Source organism: Malus domestica, chromosome 07 (genome assembly GCF_042453785.1).
Source record: "Malus domestica chromosome 07, GDT2T_hap1".
NCBI classification, from domain to species: Eukaryota; Viridiplantae; Streptophyta; class Magnoliopsida; order Rosales; family Rosaceae; genus Malus; species Malus domestica.
Genome location: NC_091667.1, coordinates 5,309,889 through 5,324,518, shown reverse-complemented (window position 1 = coordinate 5,324,518; position 14,630 = coordinate 5,309,889). Strand labels below are relative to the sequence as shown.

At 37.8% G+C, this 14,630-nt stretch overlaps 2 protein-coding genes across 3 annotated transcripts; one reads left to right on the top strand and one right to left on the bottom strand.

The window, feature by feature from the left end:
* Positions 1-3,272: 3,272 nt before the first annotated feature.
* Positions 3,273-7,822, top strand: LOC103439679 (probable inactive leucine-rich repeat receptor-like protein kinase At3g03770). The gene is made up of 7 exons (XM_008378256.4): positions 3,273-5,241; positions 5,306-5,436; positions 5,668-5,914; positions 6,354-6,559; positions 6,648-6,697; positions 7,066-7,177; positions 7,337-7,822. The coding sequence occupies exons 1-7, from the start codon at positions 3,870-3,872 to the stop codon at positions 7,586-7,588; spliced, it is 2,370 nt and encodes a 789-aa protein (XP_008376478.3). The 5' UTR covers positions 3,273-3,869; the 3' UTR covers positions 7,589-7,822.
* Positions 7,823-8,246: 424 nt separating this feature from the next.
* Positions 8,247-10,962, bottom strand: LOC114825965 (cyclic dof factor 1-like). Of its 2 annotated transcripts, none has more exons than XM_029105318.2 (2): positions 10,757-10,962; positions 8,247-9,967 (listed from the first exon to the last, which is right to left on the bottom strand). In XM_029105318.2, exons 1-2 carry the CDS (start codon positions 10,865-10,867, stop codon positions 8,651-8,653), a joined length of 1,428 nt encoding a protein of 475 aa, XP_028961151.1. In that variant the 5' UTR covers positions 10,868-10,962; the 3' UTR covers positions 8,247-8,650. The 2 variants fall into 2 exon arrangements, with proteins under 2 accessions (XP_028961151.1, XP_070680627.1); XM_070824526.1 differs by lacking the exon at positions 10,757-10,962 and adding an exon at positions 10,199-10,306 and having other exon boundaries at positions 8,247-10,043.
* Between the last annotated feature and the right edge of the window lie 3,668 nt (positions 10,963-14,630).

The following is a 14,630-nucleotide window of genomic DNA, read 5'->3' as shown; positions in this document are numbered from 1 at the left end:
CCAAATTTCTTTTTTGCCTTTGAAGACAAAGCATGTGTTAAAAGTGTAAGTGGGTGTATGTATTGATTCAATCACTAGGGACAGAATAAGCTTCATAATTTTTGGCATCAATCATTCTTTAGATTTAGCTACACCCACTGTAATTATAAATAAATCGTGCACTGAATATTGGTAGGATCACCCGTGACTGTAAGATGTGAGGTTGTCTGGATAACAAACAAAAAAGTTTGTTTGTTTGCATTTGGCCACGAGAATAACCACTTTTAACGTCGATTTGCTATCTAGAAAATGACTGATTTGAACTATATATCGACATTAGGTACTAAATTTTTTCAGTAGTTTTCGCATTTCCATTTTCCTTACGTGCTCTCATTTTGTTTGTTTTGGTCTGTTGAATCTCTCATTATTTCATTCAATCAACAAACTAATTGGAAAAAATTGCATAAACGGAGAAACTGTGAGCGTGAAAATCACTTATTCCTTTTCTTATAACCCTTGCGTTGTTATTATTATTATTATTATTATAGCATGAAACCTCTTGCTGAAAATTTACTCGAAGATTAATTTTGGTGGATCTGTTGTTATGATTCAAAATTCTCTGGCTCCCCATTGTTGTTGAGACTCCTAATATTGGTGAGAATATGATTTCCCTTAAAGCACTTGCTCCATGTGATCCCCTAAAGTTTGTAAAGACGGGTTTTTGACATAGGAGACTCCAAACTCGTTATTGACAATGATTTTTCTTGTAAAATTTATTTTTTAAAAAGCCACTTAGTAATAATTCAGTAATATTTTTCTTTGCTTGTAACTAGACGGTTTTAGGTATGAGCTTATTTGATAGGAACTCACGCTTCAACTTTCACTCAGTGTACAGTAAATAGTCTATGACTGATTAACAACCATTACAACGCAACCCATTCATCTTTCAACCCTTATTTATGGTAACTAATACAACTAATTAAGCAAACAAACCCAACAACTCAACTAATCTGGTGCAATCAACTGACATGTGTCCAATCAACATGATGCCATTTGGCATCATATCACTCTTAGGTTGGAGGTCTTGGACTATGTATTGCTTTTTCTGTTTAATTATAGTTAAGAGTAATGTTAGGGAGACTAAATTAGTTACTTCTAACATTCAAATATGAGATTTCTTTTCACTTGTAAGTAAGATGTCATAAGTTCAATTCTCATCAAAAATGAATTTGAATTACATTATCGCTAGCCCATTGTGAGGCTTAAGTTCAAACAAAAATTGCTATGCCAATTTTAAATTTACAGATATCTACACTAAGACTAAGGGGGTGGAAGAGTGGAGGGGGGGTTAAGCCTCACATTATGCTAGTAATAATGTAGTTCAAATTTACCTTTGGCGATAATCGAACCTAAGATTTCTTACTTACAAGTAAAAAAAAATATTACTAAATTGTAGTACTAAATGACATGTGTGGTTTTTATGTAGTATATAAAAATAAAAGGTTTATTCTCCGAGATAAAATTATAACATCTTTTCTCATTTTGCTTATCTTTTTCTCCATCTATCTTTTTTCTTTCATTTGTGCTGTTTTAGAGTTGATAAATGGTGTATTTAGGAGAGCAGAATGAGAATTCCGTGAACGACAGAGACATAGAAGTCAGAAGTTGAGAGCCCACTGCAATGCACATGTGTCACTTTCTGCCCGATCCTCAAACGGTGTTCACCCCACAACAAATAGGACCTGGCTTCTTTGCCCTCCCAGCTCTCATACATTCTCATCTCCTTCTATTTGTACAGTCATGCTTAAGTCATGTCAATATTTTATATTACTATTACTTTTTATCTTATTATCCTTATAAAAAAAATAAATATAAAATATTAACATGGTTTAATCATGACAGTACAAAATAAGAAAGGATAAAAATGTATGAGAACTGGAAAGACAGAGAAGCCGAGTCGCAACAAATAATACTTCAAAAAGTGCATCCTATGTGAAATTAATAATATAAAAAAAAGTGAACATCTCTCTCTCATTCATTGCTTAACAAGTTACTTCGAAAATACTTGGTCTGTTATTTATTTATTTTTTTTAAATTTGAGGAACTATTAGAGATGACAAATATGTGGATGTCCTTGGTAGTTCAGTCCACCAAGTAATCCGAATTTTAAACAATTTTCATCGTTAGGTTCAATTTTCATCATTTGATTTTGTAAATACAATTTTCGTCAATGGTTTTTTGAACTACTCAGTACTCCTAAACTATTAAAGATAAAAATTGGACAATTAAGCGAAACCTAATTTTTCTCTCTAGCTTTTGTTTTGTTTAATATGTAAGAAAATTGAAAATTAATGATGAAGGAAAAAGGGTCTTGCTGTAATGCTACATCTCAAGTTGTTTAATTTTAGCAATTTTTTCACAAACAAGATCCTCTTCGGATTCCTTTGGTGAAGATACTGAAAATCCGTAAATCATATTCATTCATTATATATTGTGCGGTCAGTTTTTATCAGGTATTGTTTGTATTTAATTTTAAATAAAAATATTTAAAATAATTTATAACTGCACAATAAATAAATACAATTCACGAATTTTTAGAATCTTTATAAAGAGAATCTGGATAATTCGGATTCATTTTTTTTGCATATACTCAATTTTACATACGACTTGTAGTAAACTTGTAATGATTAGAAGACAAAAAACTCAACCACAACAGTCCAAAGTGTCCTTTTGGTAATGGAATGATGTGTCAGCTTGTGATGTGAAAAAAACAAATGCAGATCTGATACTTATCTGATCTAATTTATTATTTGCACTTGTCTTCGGTACACGCTTACACAGAGGATTTATAGTATAATCTCTTTTGCTTTGGGACAAGGGTTGTCTACCCTCTACTTTCAGTGTCCTTCTGTTTTGTGTGATCACGCTTAAGCCACGTCAACATTTTATATTATTTATATATATATATAATAAGATAAAAATGAATAGTAATATAAAATGTTAACATGACTTAACAATTACCATACAAACAAGAGGGCACAGAAAGAACACCGAAAGTGGGGGCAGACAATCCTTGTCCTTTGCTTTGACCCTTGCCTCGTGGGTCACAACTTTTATTATTGGTATCGAGAATACGAAAAATAAATAATTAAGATTAAAAATTTATAAAAATTAAATTTAATGATTAAAACATTGAGTGCTAAATATTATTGAAGTCCTAGTCCACTACTTTTAGTTTCTTTTAATGAAATTGGTGATGTTTAAAAAGAGTTTCACAACTTCCTTGCACCATTACAAATTTTACGATTACTTTTTGTAATTTTAATAGGTTTTTAGTTGTTAGATTTAAATTTTACAAATGTTCAAATTTTAACTAATTATTTTCATATCACTCAATACAATATTATTGAAAAGAATTGATACTGTGAACAAGTTTTTCAAAATTATTATTTATTATTTTTAAACAAACGATATTATGTGGTTCAGATTCACTTTTGACGAGAATCAAATTTAAAATCTCTCACTTATAAATAAAGAAAAATATCATTAGACCGTAATACTAAATGACGAATTATCATTATTGATCTACCCCTGGCCAATATGATGAAGATTCCATGCAGGGCTTTGATTAATTGCTTAGCAAACAAGATTTAGCTAAATTGGTTCAAGTGGAGGTTTCAAGTACATGCAAACGTTCTCGTTTCTGTACTCAAGTTTGAATAGCTGGCTCACAAAGTAGTTAAGATTATATTATAATCTGAATAGTAAGAAAAGACCAAGTTAGTTCGATGCAACTTAACATGTGATCTTATTTGCTAGCAAATCCGGTCAGAGCCTGAGTTGAAGAAGGAAGATCTCACTCAACTGCTCAGTTGTTGTAAACTGTAACAATGGCGAACTCACATCTTCTTCTTCTTCTTCTGTTGACATTTTCCCTCCTCTCCGTCCACCACTCAGCTGCTACTCAGTCAGAGTCCGAGAGCCTTCTGAAAATCCAGCAGCTGCTCAACCACCCACCACCTCTAACCCGAATCAATTCCACTGACAGACACTCTCTGTGCAGCATTGAACCAACTCCTTCCCTCACTATTTCTTGCCACCAAGGCAACGTCACCCAGCTCCACATTTCTGGCGGCGGAGATGGAGCCGCCTTCCCTCCGCTGCCGCTGGACTTCTCAACCCACTCTCTGTTCTCCGCTCTCGCCGCCGCCTTCCCAACCCTCAAAGTCCTCTCTCTCGTTTCACTCCGACTCTGGGGGCCACTCCCTCCCTCCATCGCCCGTTTATCTTCCCTCGAGATTCTCAACCTCAACTCCAACTACCTCAGCGGCGCCATACCTTCCCATATTTCGTCTCTCGTCAACCTCCAGACTCTCATCCTCGACCGCAACAACTTCACAGGCCAACTCCCGCCGTCGCTGGGTTCGCTTCCGTCGTTGGCCGTTCTCAGTTTGAACCACAATCTCCTCAACGGCCCTCTCCCGAGTTCTCTGGCCTCTCTGCAATCCCTCAGAGTCCTCTCTCTCTCCCACAACTTCCTGTCCGGCGAAGTTCCCGACCTCACAGCCCTCACAAACATGCAACTTCTTGATTTGGAAGCCAACTATTTTGGGCCTCATTTTCCAAGCTTGCCTTCCAAGAACAAGCTGGTAACCCTCGTGCTCCGAAACAACACGTTTCGCGTCGGAATCCAAACCGGATTCCAAGGCGGTTTTCAGCTCCAGAAGCTTGACATTTCACTCAATGAATTCGTGGGGCCTTTTTCGCCGTCGTGGCTGTCGCTGCCATCCATCAATTATCTTGACGTCGCCGGAAATAAATTCACCGGCGTGCTCTCCAAGAACATGTCTTGCAATGTTGAGCTTGCTTTTGTGAATTTGTCATCAAATCTTTTGGCAGGGGACTTGCCCACTTGCCTCAAAAACCGGGGTTCGAAGAACAACAGGGCTGTTGTTCTGTATTCCGGGAATTGTTTGACGAATGTAGATCAGCAGCAGCCTTCTAACTTGTGCCACAATGAAGCTCTGGCTGTGGACTTACCACCTTCTGGTGACGGAAAAATCAAGAGGCGTCATGATAACAAACAAGTCGTTGCATCAAGTGCCGTGGGAGGAATTGTGGGTGCTGCTGCAGTTGTTGTTCTGGCTTTCATGGCTGTTAAGAGGTTATTGTACAGCAAACAGCCGGTCAAAAGTCCCCCAACAAGGTTGATTAGAGATTCAGCTTCACCAGTCAACACAGCCAAGCTACTCTCGGATGCAAGTAAGTTCGAAATTTCTGTCCTTTTAGTTGTCGGTATGAGAAATTGAGAATCCATTATTTGCAGAATATATATCAGAAACAATGAAGCTGGGAGCTAGCCTTCCTGCTTATCGAACGTTTGCTTTGGAGGAGCTCAAGGAAGCTACCAACGACTTCGATGATTCAACGTTACTTGGCGAAGGTGCACATGGACAGGTATTCAACATGATTTCGTGACATCGATACGATGTTCTCTCAATTTGCAATTTGCAATAGTTCATTGGAAGTCTACGATTGAACTGCACTAATACAAAAGCCTTCGAATTGTACAATCTCTTTCTTGTAGTTAATTGTCCTGGCGATAATGATATGAATATTTCTTAGTCTGTATGATCTAGTTAAATGCAAATTTCTCAGCCTAAAATTTGTGTTTTTCCGTAACAATAGCGCCAGATGTATAGAGGGAAGCTCCCCGACGGAACACTTGTTGCTATCAGAGGCTTGAAAATTAGAAAGAGGCAGGCTACACAGGTCTATACACACCTCCTTGAGCTGGTTTCGAAACTGAGACATAGCCATTTGGTTAGCGCTCTTGGACATTGCTTGGAGTACAATCCTGATGATTCGGGCGTCAGTAGAATATTTCTTGTATTCGAGTTTTTTCCAAATGGAACGCTAAGAGGCTTCATCTCTGGTAAAGTTACTTTTCATGTACTTATCCTGCTAACCAGGATTAATGGTTGCATTTTCAGTTAATAGCACTTTCAATGAAGGTATAAAGAACATGCGCTTACTCTGAATCGTTCTTCTATTCGTAGAAAGTGCTTTCAGAATCAGATGATATCCCGTACGCTACATAATTCTTGTGAAACCAAGAAAAAGAAAGATTAAAGTACACTGTAATATCAAATGCATGAAATGCCGAACAACATGTTATCATTATCTTTCATATCTTTTAGCAGAAGGTTTCTAGGTGAAACCTATTAAGTTGCTCAGCATTGCACGCATATATGTGGCAATGGAGAGTCTTCCATTATGCTTCACTTATTTCCTCGTCTTCTTTGATTACTTCTCTTCGTAACATCTTTGCATTTGGAGAAATTGGATACTCACATGTAACACTTGTTTGGCAGGACCTCCAGCACGAAAATTTACTTGGGCGCAGAGAATAGTAGCTGCAATCGGAGTTGCAAAGGGCGTTCAGTTTCTGCATACAGGGATTGTTCCTGGTGTAAAATCAAATAATCTCAAGATAACAAATGTCTTATTGGATCACGATCTTCACGTGAAAATAAGCAATTACAACCTACCTCTTTTAGCCGAAAACAACAGGGGAACGGTAAGGCCTACAAAAATTACAGCTTTGGTGAGTTAAAATCCCCCTCGACATTGTCCTCCGAGTTAACTTTTGCTTTTTAATCCGTCAGGTGGGGACTGCAGTTTCTTCTCCTGCACCAAAAGGAAGCATTCATACTAGGTAATAGCATGTCTACATACCAAAGTTGTACAGAAATCGATATTAGCTGCACTCTCTCTGTTCCAAATGAATGTCCTTTCAACTTTAAACGCATACGAGCTTGGCCTTCCTGTTAATCATCATATAAGTGCCTGTCTGGTTCGGTTGCTGATCATCATTATTAACGATGACACCATTCTAAACGAAGTTCCTCGCCGTTGAATCTCCCTCTAGCTTCACTGAAATGCATTAATATGGCCGCCTTTTCTAATGAATTGTTTCAGTTAGAAGCTTTTTTATTTTGGGTATTTCATCAGCATTGCCTGACCCGGTTACCCTTTCGCACAATCACACACACGGATGATTTTGTTAATTACTGTCATTTGCAGGGTTAACCATGAGTGTAAGAACGACGTTTATGACATTGGAGTAATCTTGCTAGAAATGATTCTGGGGAGACCTATCATGTTCCGAAATGAAGTTGGTGTTTTGAAAGACCTTGTGAGTGTTTTCTTTTAAATCAAATTGTTCTTTCCTTTCACTCTCAAACTTTTTCCAGTTAATTTCATCTCCGACACAAGTGAAACATCGTTCTTGAACCAACAAAAATTGCTTTCTCCAGCTAAACCGGCAATTTGTTTTTGGTTGTTTCTTACACAGGTACGAGTAAGTTTGACGATTGATGACACAGCTCGGAGGAGCATTGTGGATGCAGCAGTGCACAAGGAATGCTCGGACGAATCGCTGAAGATAATGATGGAGATATGCGTGAGATGTCTTACGAATGATGCAGCTGATAGGCCTTCAGTTGAAGACATTCTTTGGAATCTGCAGTTTGCAGCGCAGGTTCAGGAATCAGCAAGAGAAGACTGTCCGAGTAGTAGTCAAGGCTCGCCCGTTTCATCACCCTGACTCCAACTAGTCTGACTTTCATCTTCCTCCTCCTATATTTCCATCAGTTAGGGAACACTCTGTGTATTATGTAACGTACCATACCAAATGGAAAATGTATAAGCTCTATAAGGCCTTAATTTTTTTATTTTATTTCTAGTATTATGTTATTATGCCCTTCAGTTTTGGTGTAACATTTTATAAAACTCCCCCTCATACCGTCGAGATTTTTTTTAGGAAAGTGATTTTCATACATCCCCTTTAGCTTCTCACACACCATTCTTTATCTATTGGCTAACGGATTGAATAAATCAAACGTTTATATATATACATATATCCCTTTTTCAAGACTCCAACTCCGGTAGTAGGAAGGTTGTATTGTCATGTCCTGAATTTTCTGCATAATCTTACCGTTACTGGTGTGATGGAGCAGCACCAAGGGGAAGCATTGATGTCGAGTTGCAATATGAATACATGCTAATGGTGCTCGGAAAAATACCTAAAGTGTGAGAGAAATCAACATACAAAATTTCTTAACAAAGAAAAATAAACAAATTAAGAGTTGGTATGCTGATCTCAACTGTTTCTACCAGGTGAGGAGTGAGGACCAAGGCTCACTCCTGAGTCCTCCCACCGTGGAATCATTTTGTTTCATTTGTCAGCGAGGTCACGGATCAAATTGAGATGCAAATACAAAGTTTTATGAATCAAATGTTAAGAATTTAAGGTTTGTGTAACTCAAACTAATTTGGCACCTATCTCAGCATCAAATGTTATACAAAAATGCCGGAAATTCTCTCCACTAGCTTCTGCCTTATTCCTCCTCAAACAAACTAAGCTTATATAATCTACTCATGATACACATTCCCTCCCTCCCTACTACACTGAATAACAAAGACTGGAATATCATTCTAAACTGTGTATGTCGAGCTGAATGAGAGCCTTTACACGGTCTTGTCAAAACAAAATAAACTTGGATGAATACGCATTCCCTCCATAATCTAATTTACCGAACAACAAAGATTAGGATTTTAGTAGACAAACCTCATGCATAAGCTCTGCATGTTGAACTGAAGAGATACTTTACGTGGTCTCCTGGAAGGATTGAGAGCGAGAGAGGGCTGCTGGATTTGCCTGTAAAACTCGATCAGCATCTAATGTTTGGGTTTTAGTATCTGATTTCTTTCGGAAAGCTTTAAAAATACCACCTCTAACTACAAGTTCATTCTTATCCTGTTTGATACGCAAGGTAGACCATATAGAACTCTTTGCAGCCTCTTCTGGGTCATCAATTCTCAAAGTCTTGGGTACCCAAAGGCACTGTTTTGTTATTACATCTTCATGTACATTTGCATCTCTTGCATATTTTCCCAAGGTTGCCGAGCTATTGCCCGAACATCCGCTGTTGCCAGAGGAAGACAAAAGTGACAAGCTGCCAGCAGATCCAACCAGCTGAGAATTCCATTTTCTGGAGTCCCAGCTTGGCATGTAACCCCAGTACAAGGAAGGCACAAATGGGAAAGCGAAAGTGGGAGTACAAAAACTAGGAACTGTAACCATAGGCAGAGGACCTACATGAGAAGGATTAGGATTACTGCTATCAGATCCAAACATCATTATGCCCCAACTTGGAGTCTTGGCCCATTGAGGAACAGGGCAATATTGCATAGTATACATATGACTAGAATCATTGTCATATCCTGGCAGACCACCCTGCTTCATTTCTTTTGTCAGACACGCAATGTGCTGTGAAGCAGTGGCTGATAAGGAACCACCATCGCCGTCAGCTGCAGAGCCAGTCTCAGAATTTCTCATCTGGTGTTTCTGGTTCGAGGCAGTCTCTGTAGATTCAACTAAAAGCGCATCTGAGACAGAACTTAAGCCTTCCTTCATCTCATTGACAGGCTTTGGAGAGGCTGGAAGTCCACAAGGTGAAAGATGCTGTTGGCCAACAACGTTAAGGGTGCCTCCCTGGGTGACTGGTACTGCATTCGGTTGTCCCACTACCTGATGATACTGCGAAGATGAATGCTTATTCTTGCGCCGCCTAGTACCTAGAGGAACATTTCTTATGGTTCCCCCAGCAGTCCAATATCTTTGGCAGCTCTTGCAAAAGTGTCTCGGTTGGTAAACACTGTAATTATTGAAATAGCAAAACTTTGTTTCTAAGCTTTTGCAGCGAGGGCAAGGAAGAACCTTGTCTGGCTTTCTGAGAGACTTTTCTATGCCTTTCGTATCACTATCCACGCATTGGTCTTCTCCTTGATCACAATTAACTTCACCCTCATTCTCATGGATTAGGCCTTGGCGATTGTTTTCTCTGCTATTATCTAGTTCCGAAGATGTATCTTGCGTGCAGGATTTTTCTACAGAAGGGTCCTCCATTTCTCTACACTCACCCTGAAAATTCAAAGTTTTGATTGCTTACGAGTTACGACACTCAAGTTGCAGCAGCAGTAGCTTATAATTAAGGGAACTTTAACGAAAAGCACTCGGTACTGTTCACTTTAACGAAAAACCACATTTTTACACTAAAAAGTCAATCCTGGTACTATTCACTTTACCCTTTATTTTGTCCTTATCATTAAAACTCAAAGTTTTCAAGCCCTTTTCATTAGTTTTCCTTATCACAGCATGTAGAACAGGGAATTTGGCATCAAAGGTGAGCCATAAGTTCAATTTTTATCACTCGAAATAAAAGCTAAAAACAAATGAACTGCCATTAGGAAGAAAATGAAGGTGAAGCCACAACTATAATTCACACATTGTCAAATTACGATTTTCAAAATAGCCAACGAAGAATGACAAACAATAACAAAATGTGGCTTCAAGCTCTTCTGTTGAGCTTTATAATTCATTTTTCTCAGCGGGGATGGGGATTCGAACTTCGGAACTCATCCAATCTCCTTTCAGTTGTTATACATTATACATATAAGTGAGAAGCTGCATAAGATTAAACTGCCCCATCTGGTTGTAAACTAAATCCAGTAAGATTTCGAAACATTGATTTAACACTTCAATTACAAATATCAAGTGGAAGAACACAGCTTACTCAAATTCAAAAGATAAACGAAGCAAGTAGTTCAATGTGAATTTCTACAAAATTGAAAGAGTTCCATGGAGCAGCAAAAAGGAAGAAATTAGAAAGGAAAAGAGCAGAGAGACTTAGAGAGTGGATTGGATTGGTACCGTATCTGCCACCAAACACTCTTTATCGGCGGACAAATCGTGAATCTGAAGTTGTGGGAGCGGAATAATCCTCCCGAAGAGCTTAATGGCTGGATCTCCCACTTCGGACATTGCCTTGCTTCACCTTACAGTCTTAGTCTTAGACTCGCACAAAAACTCTCCATATTAAACACCACTGAACCAAACCCACTGCCACAACCATTTTCTTAGTATTATTATTTTTTTTTAATTTTAATGAAATACTTACTGTTTATTTTTAAAGAAAAAAAAATCATACTTTTACCTTTTTACCTTTCACGTACTAATTATTACATCTTTATTACATCTTTTTCATTAAAACTAAATTTTTTTTTGATTTTTTCGTTAGTTAGTTTACTGTTATCTAAAATATAAAGTAGCTTTAGTTGAATTACCCTAAAGTTTTGCCAGTCCTTAACACTCTAGTAGGTAAGCATTAAATGCAAGAGAGGACGTCACACTCTTAATCACACCCGGTAGAGTAGACACCTCTACCGGGCCAACGTGCTCTTCATGCCTCATGGTATTTTCAGTAGAGTTCCTACATATGGACAATTATTGTATAAAATAAGTATAAAATTAACAAATATAGAGACAAAATGAATCTCCAATAGATTGGAAAGTTAGTCCCTAAACTATAGAGGTTTACCAGATACATAATGTATGTCCTCACATATAGGAACTATATAGGAACAACCTTGAGTTGAACAAGACCCAAAATTTTGATTGAAGCTTTTAATGCTTTTAATTTTAATGTTTTTAATTAATTAAAAAAAGGCTAACATAAACAAAAAATATGTATCTTGAATGAAAAAACGAGGCCACAATCTCGATTGAAGATTTTAAACTTTTAATGTTTTAAATTTTAATGATTTTAATTAAACAAAAAATGTGCACCTAATCAAATTATCTCATAAAATCATAAAAACTTCAAATTTATGGATTCTATTACAAGGACTATCCAATTGGAGGCAACATTCTTTTAAGGACACACATATTCCTTTTACTTTAGACATTTTACTCATCATAACTGTCACGTCCTAATCCCGACATACGTTCAGGATCGACACATGACGTCACAAAAAAAATGTATTGCTAACATACCCCGCCTCCGGGATATGGGGCAAAGCACAACTCAAGATCCCACTACATAATAATGTATTCGTATACTTTATGGCTGCATCTAACCTCTTCGTTAGACTGCCTACGTACCTTTAATAGGGATCAAGCCGTTCGTAGTTCACCATTCACTACACTCGAACAATTATCACATAAATCACTATGTCTCAACATAATACCACCCAACATGCATGCAACATCTCGAGAAATATTCGATGAAGCATAATAATATCCTCTAGTCATCTTGGTCAACGAGTCTAATTAGAATAATAACAACTATAACCAACATCATCCAATAATCACATCAATCGATAGCACAAATAATACACCGAAATGTAGGGCTAAAGCGACACAGTTCAGCCAAAGCCTACATCTTCGAAGCTGAAGTCAAATCCAAGGAACCAACAAGTCAAATGATGCGATTTCAGACCACTCAACAAAATCCATCAACATCAGGTTCCAGACCACTCAACGGAATCATAGAGTAGAAAGGATTCTGGATCTCTCAACGGAATCCGAGTGGATACAATTCCGAACCTCTCAACGAAATCACGTAGTACGATGCATATCAAACCAAACCTACTCAATGAAATCCAAGCTAGATACGATTCTGAACCACTCAACGAAATCGCGGATCATGGGGATTCTGGACCTCTCAACGAAATCCAGATGGAGCAAGGAACCAAACCACTTAACGGAACCCCAGCGGAAGCCTAGTTCCAAATCACTCAACGAAACCAAACTGAAATCCAAGGAATATAACAATGCTCGAAGAACAAGACATGAAACAAGGAATGGAACAAAGCACAAGGTACACAATTAGAACAACTCAACGAAACGATAAATGGAATGATACGATATGTGAAACAAGTCTTGAAGCAACAAACCCCATGGCATTGGGTTAACGGTCCACTACTAGCCTTCACATTTCATCACATCATACCAATTATGCAAATCAACCACATTTCAAATATGCACGTCAAATCACATATCACAATCATCATTAGTACACAAGCCAAATCATGTTTAATAAACATAGGTCAATGGCTAAATCTATAAAAATCACATTTATAACACCAAGTCATATTCACAATAATATTAATATAAGAAATCAAAGTTGCATATCGAAATGTACCAAGTACAACTAATCATCATCACCCCTAGTATGTATAGGGTCCCCCATTGCAGATATACCGCATGATATAACCGTGCTTGCAGTGATCACCCATCACGGATATACCAAGCATGATCACTCCTAACAATCCCCCATTGCGGGTATACCAAGCAGGATTGTATCCTATAGCTTTAGGTAGTGATCACCTATTGAGGATATATCAAGCATGATCACCCCTAAAATGTGTATGGTCCCTCATTGCGGATAGGGGTGTGCTATCCACACACCTCTTTTTACTTCTCCCATACCCCTTGTTAATTTTTGTCATTTGATGTTCTTTAATTCATCTGATCCGACGACCGAAAATTAAAAGGGTGTGAGAGAAGTAAAATGGGGTGTGTGGATATCACACCCCTGCGGATATACCAAGTAGAACCATATGCATAGTCTAATGTGTGGTCCCTTATCGCAGATATACCAAGCAGGATTATCCAAGTACCACTGCTACCTGGTGCAATCAGTTCAACACACAATCTACCCCTACCTCAATCCCTATGATTTACAACGTAAGCACTTGCACTATCAACTTCTCATGACCACTATCTATCTTGTCATACAAGCATAAAAGTTCTACGTAATACATCTAATAGGATTCTAGGATCACCTTGTCATAACATTTACCATACTTATCATTCACATTATTATTAAGAAGATAAATAAACACATATATATCACAATATGACGTTCCATACACAGAAACCGATGTATATAATATCTGGGATAACTCACTAACCAATGTAGGCCCACTAGACTTCATTTAGTATCCCGTAGAACTAAATATAGTATTTAGAACGTTTCGAGACATGTTGACCAAAAGCCAACTCTCAGTCAATGGTAATGTCCATAATTCTATATAATTCAATCTGGAAGATCCGCACATTGGATTTCAGATCCGTAACTTTCTAAGGTCCAATTATGCTTCTAGAACAACATACTAAAATTTCATCACGATCCGACAGTCGAATCTCCACCAATTACTTGGATGAGGTGGCAGTCAACAATTTGTTTTATAAACTTTCAAATCCAATTCGGGAAGATCCATACGTCAGATTCCTGATCTGTCAATTCCTAATATCCTCAAATATTACGTTCTATAACGCAATAATGTTTGGTTATGATCCAATGGTTGGATCGTCGATTCATATAATGATCAAGTGATGTACCATGATGAAACGAGTTTCAAATAATCAAATCACATCATACAGACATCACATATGAAATTAGGGCATCTAATTGAATTTAGAAAGATATTGTCAGCCCATTGGCCACGCGCCGTCGCGGGTGGCGGTTGGCCACCCTGACTTATTAAAAAAATTCAACTATTTTTAAAAAATTACTAAATTTTATAGGAAAGTAGATATCAGTGAGGGGATGAATTTTCATACATGTGGACAAGTCCAATTTGTCTGGGAAACTCCTGAATTTGCCCACAAACCGCCAAACCCCTAGATTTTGGGTGTTCTTCAATTCGACCAATCCACAACACCACCGCCCTAAAAATGTTTGGGCTTTGTTCCTGGACTCTAGAAGAGTGTTTTGGTGCTAATAATTGAAGGATATCAT

Excerpts from the sequence above, each read along its gene's own strand:
- LOC103439679 (XM_008378256.4), top strand. The coding sequence starts at position 3,870 with ATGGCGAACTCACATCTTCTTCTTCTTCTTCTGTTGACATTTTCCCTC. Across the intron at positions 6,560-6,647 it reads CCGAAAACAACAGGGGAACG|GTGGGGACTGCAGTTTCTTC; the intron begins GTAAGGCCTACA and ends TTAATCCGTCAG. Across the intron at positions 7,178-7,336 it reads TTGGTGTTTTGAAAGACCTT|GTACGAGTAAGTTTGACGAT; the intron begins GTGAGTGTTTTC and ends TTTCTTACACAG.
- LOC114825965 (XM_029105318.2), bottom strand. The coding sequence starts at position 10,867 with ATGTCCGAAGTGGGAGATCCAGCCATTAAGCTCTTCGGGAGGATTATT. Across the intron at positions 9,968-10,756 it reads AGTGTTTGGTGGCAGATACG|GGTGAGTGTAGAGAAATGGA; the intron begins GTACCAATCCAA and ends TTGAATTTTCAG.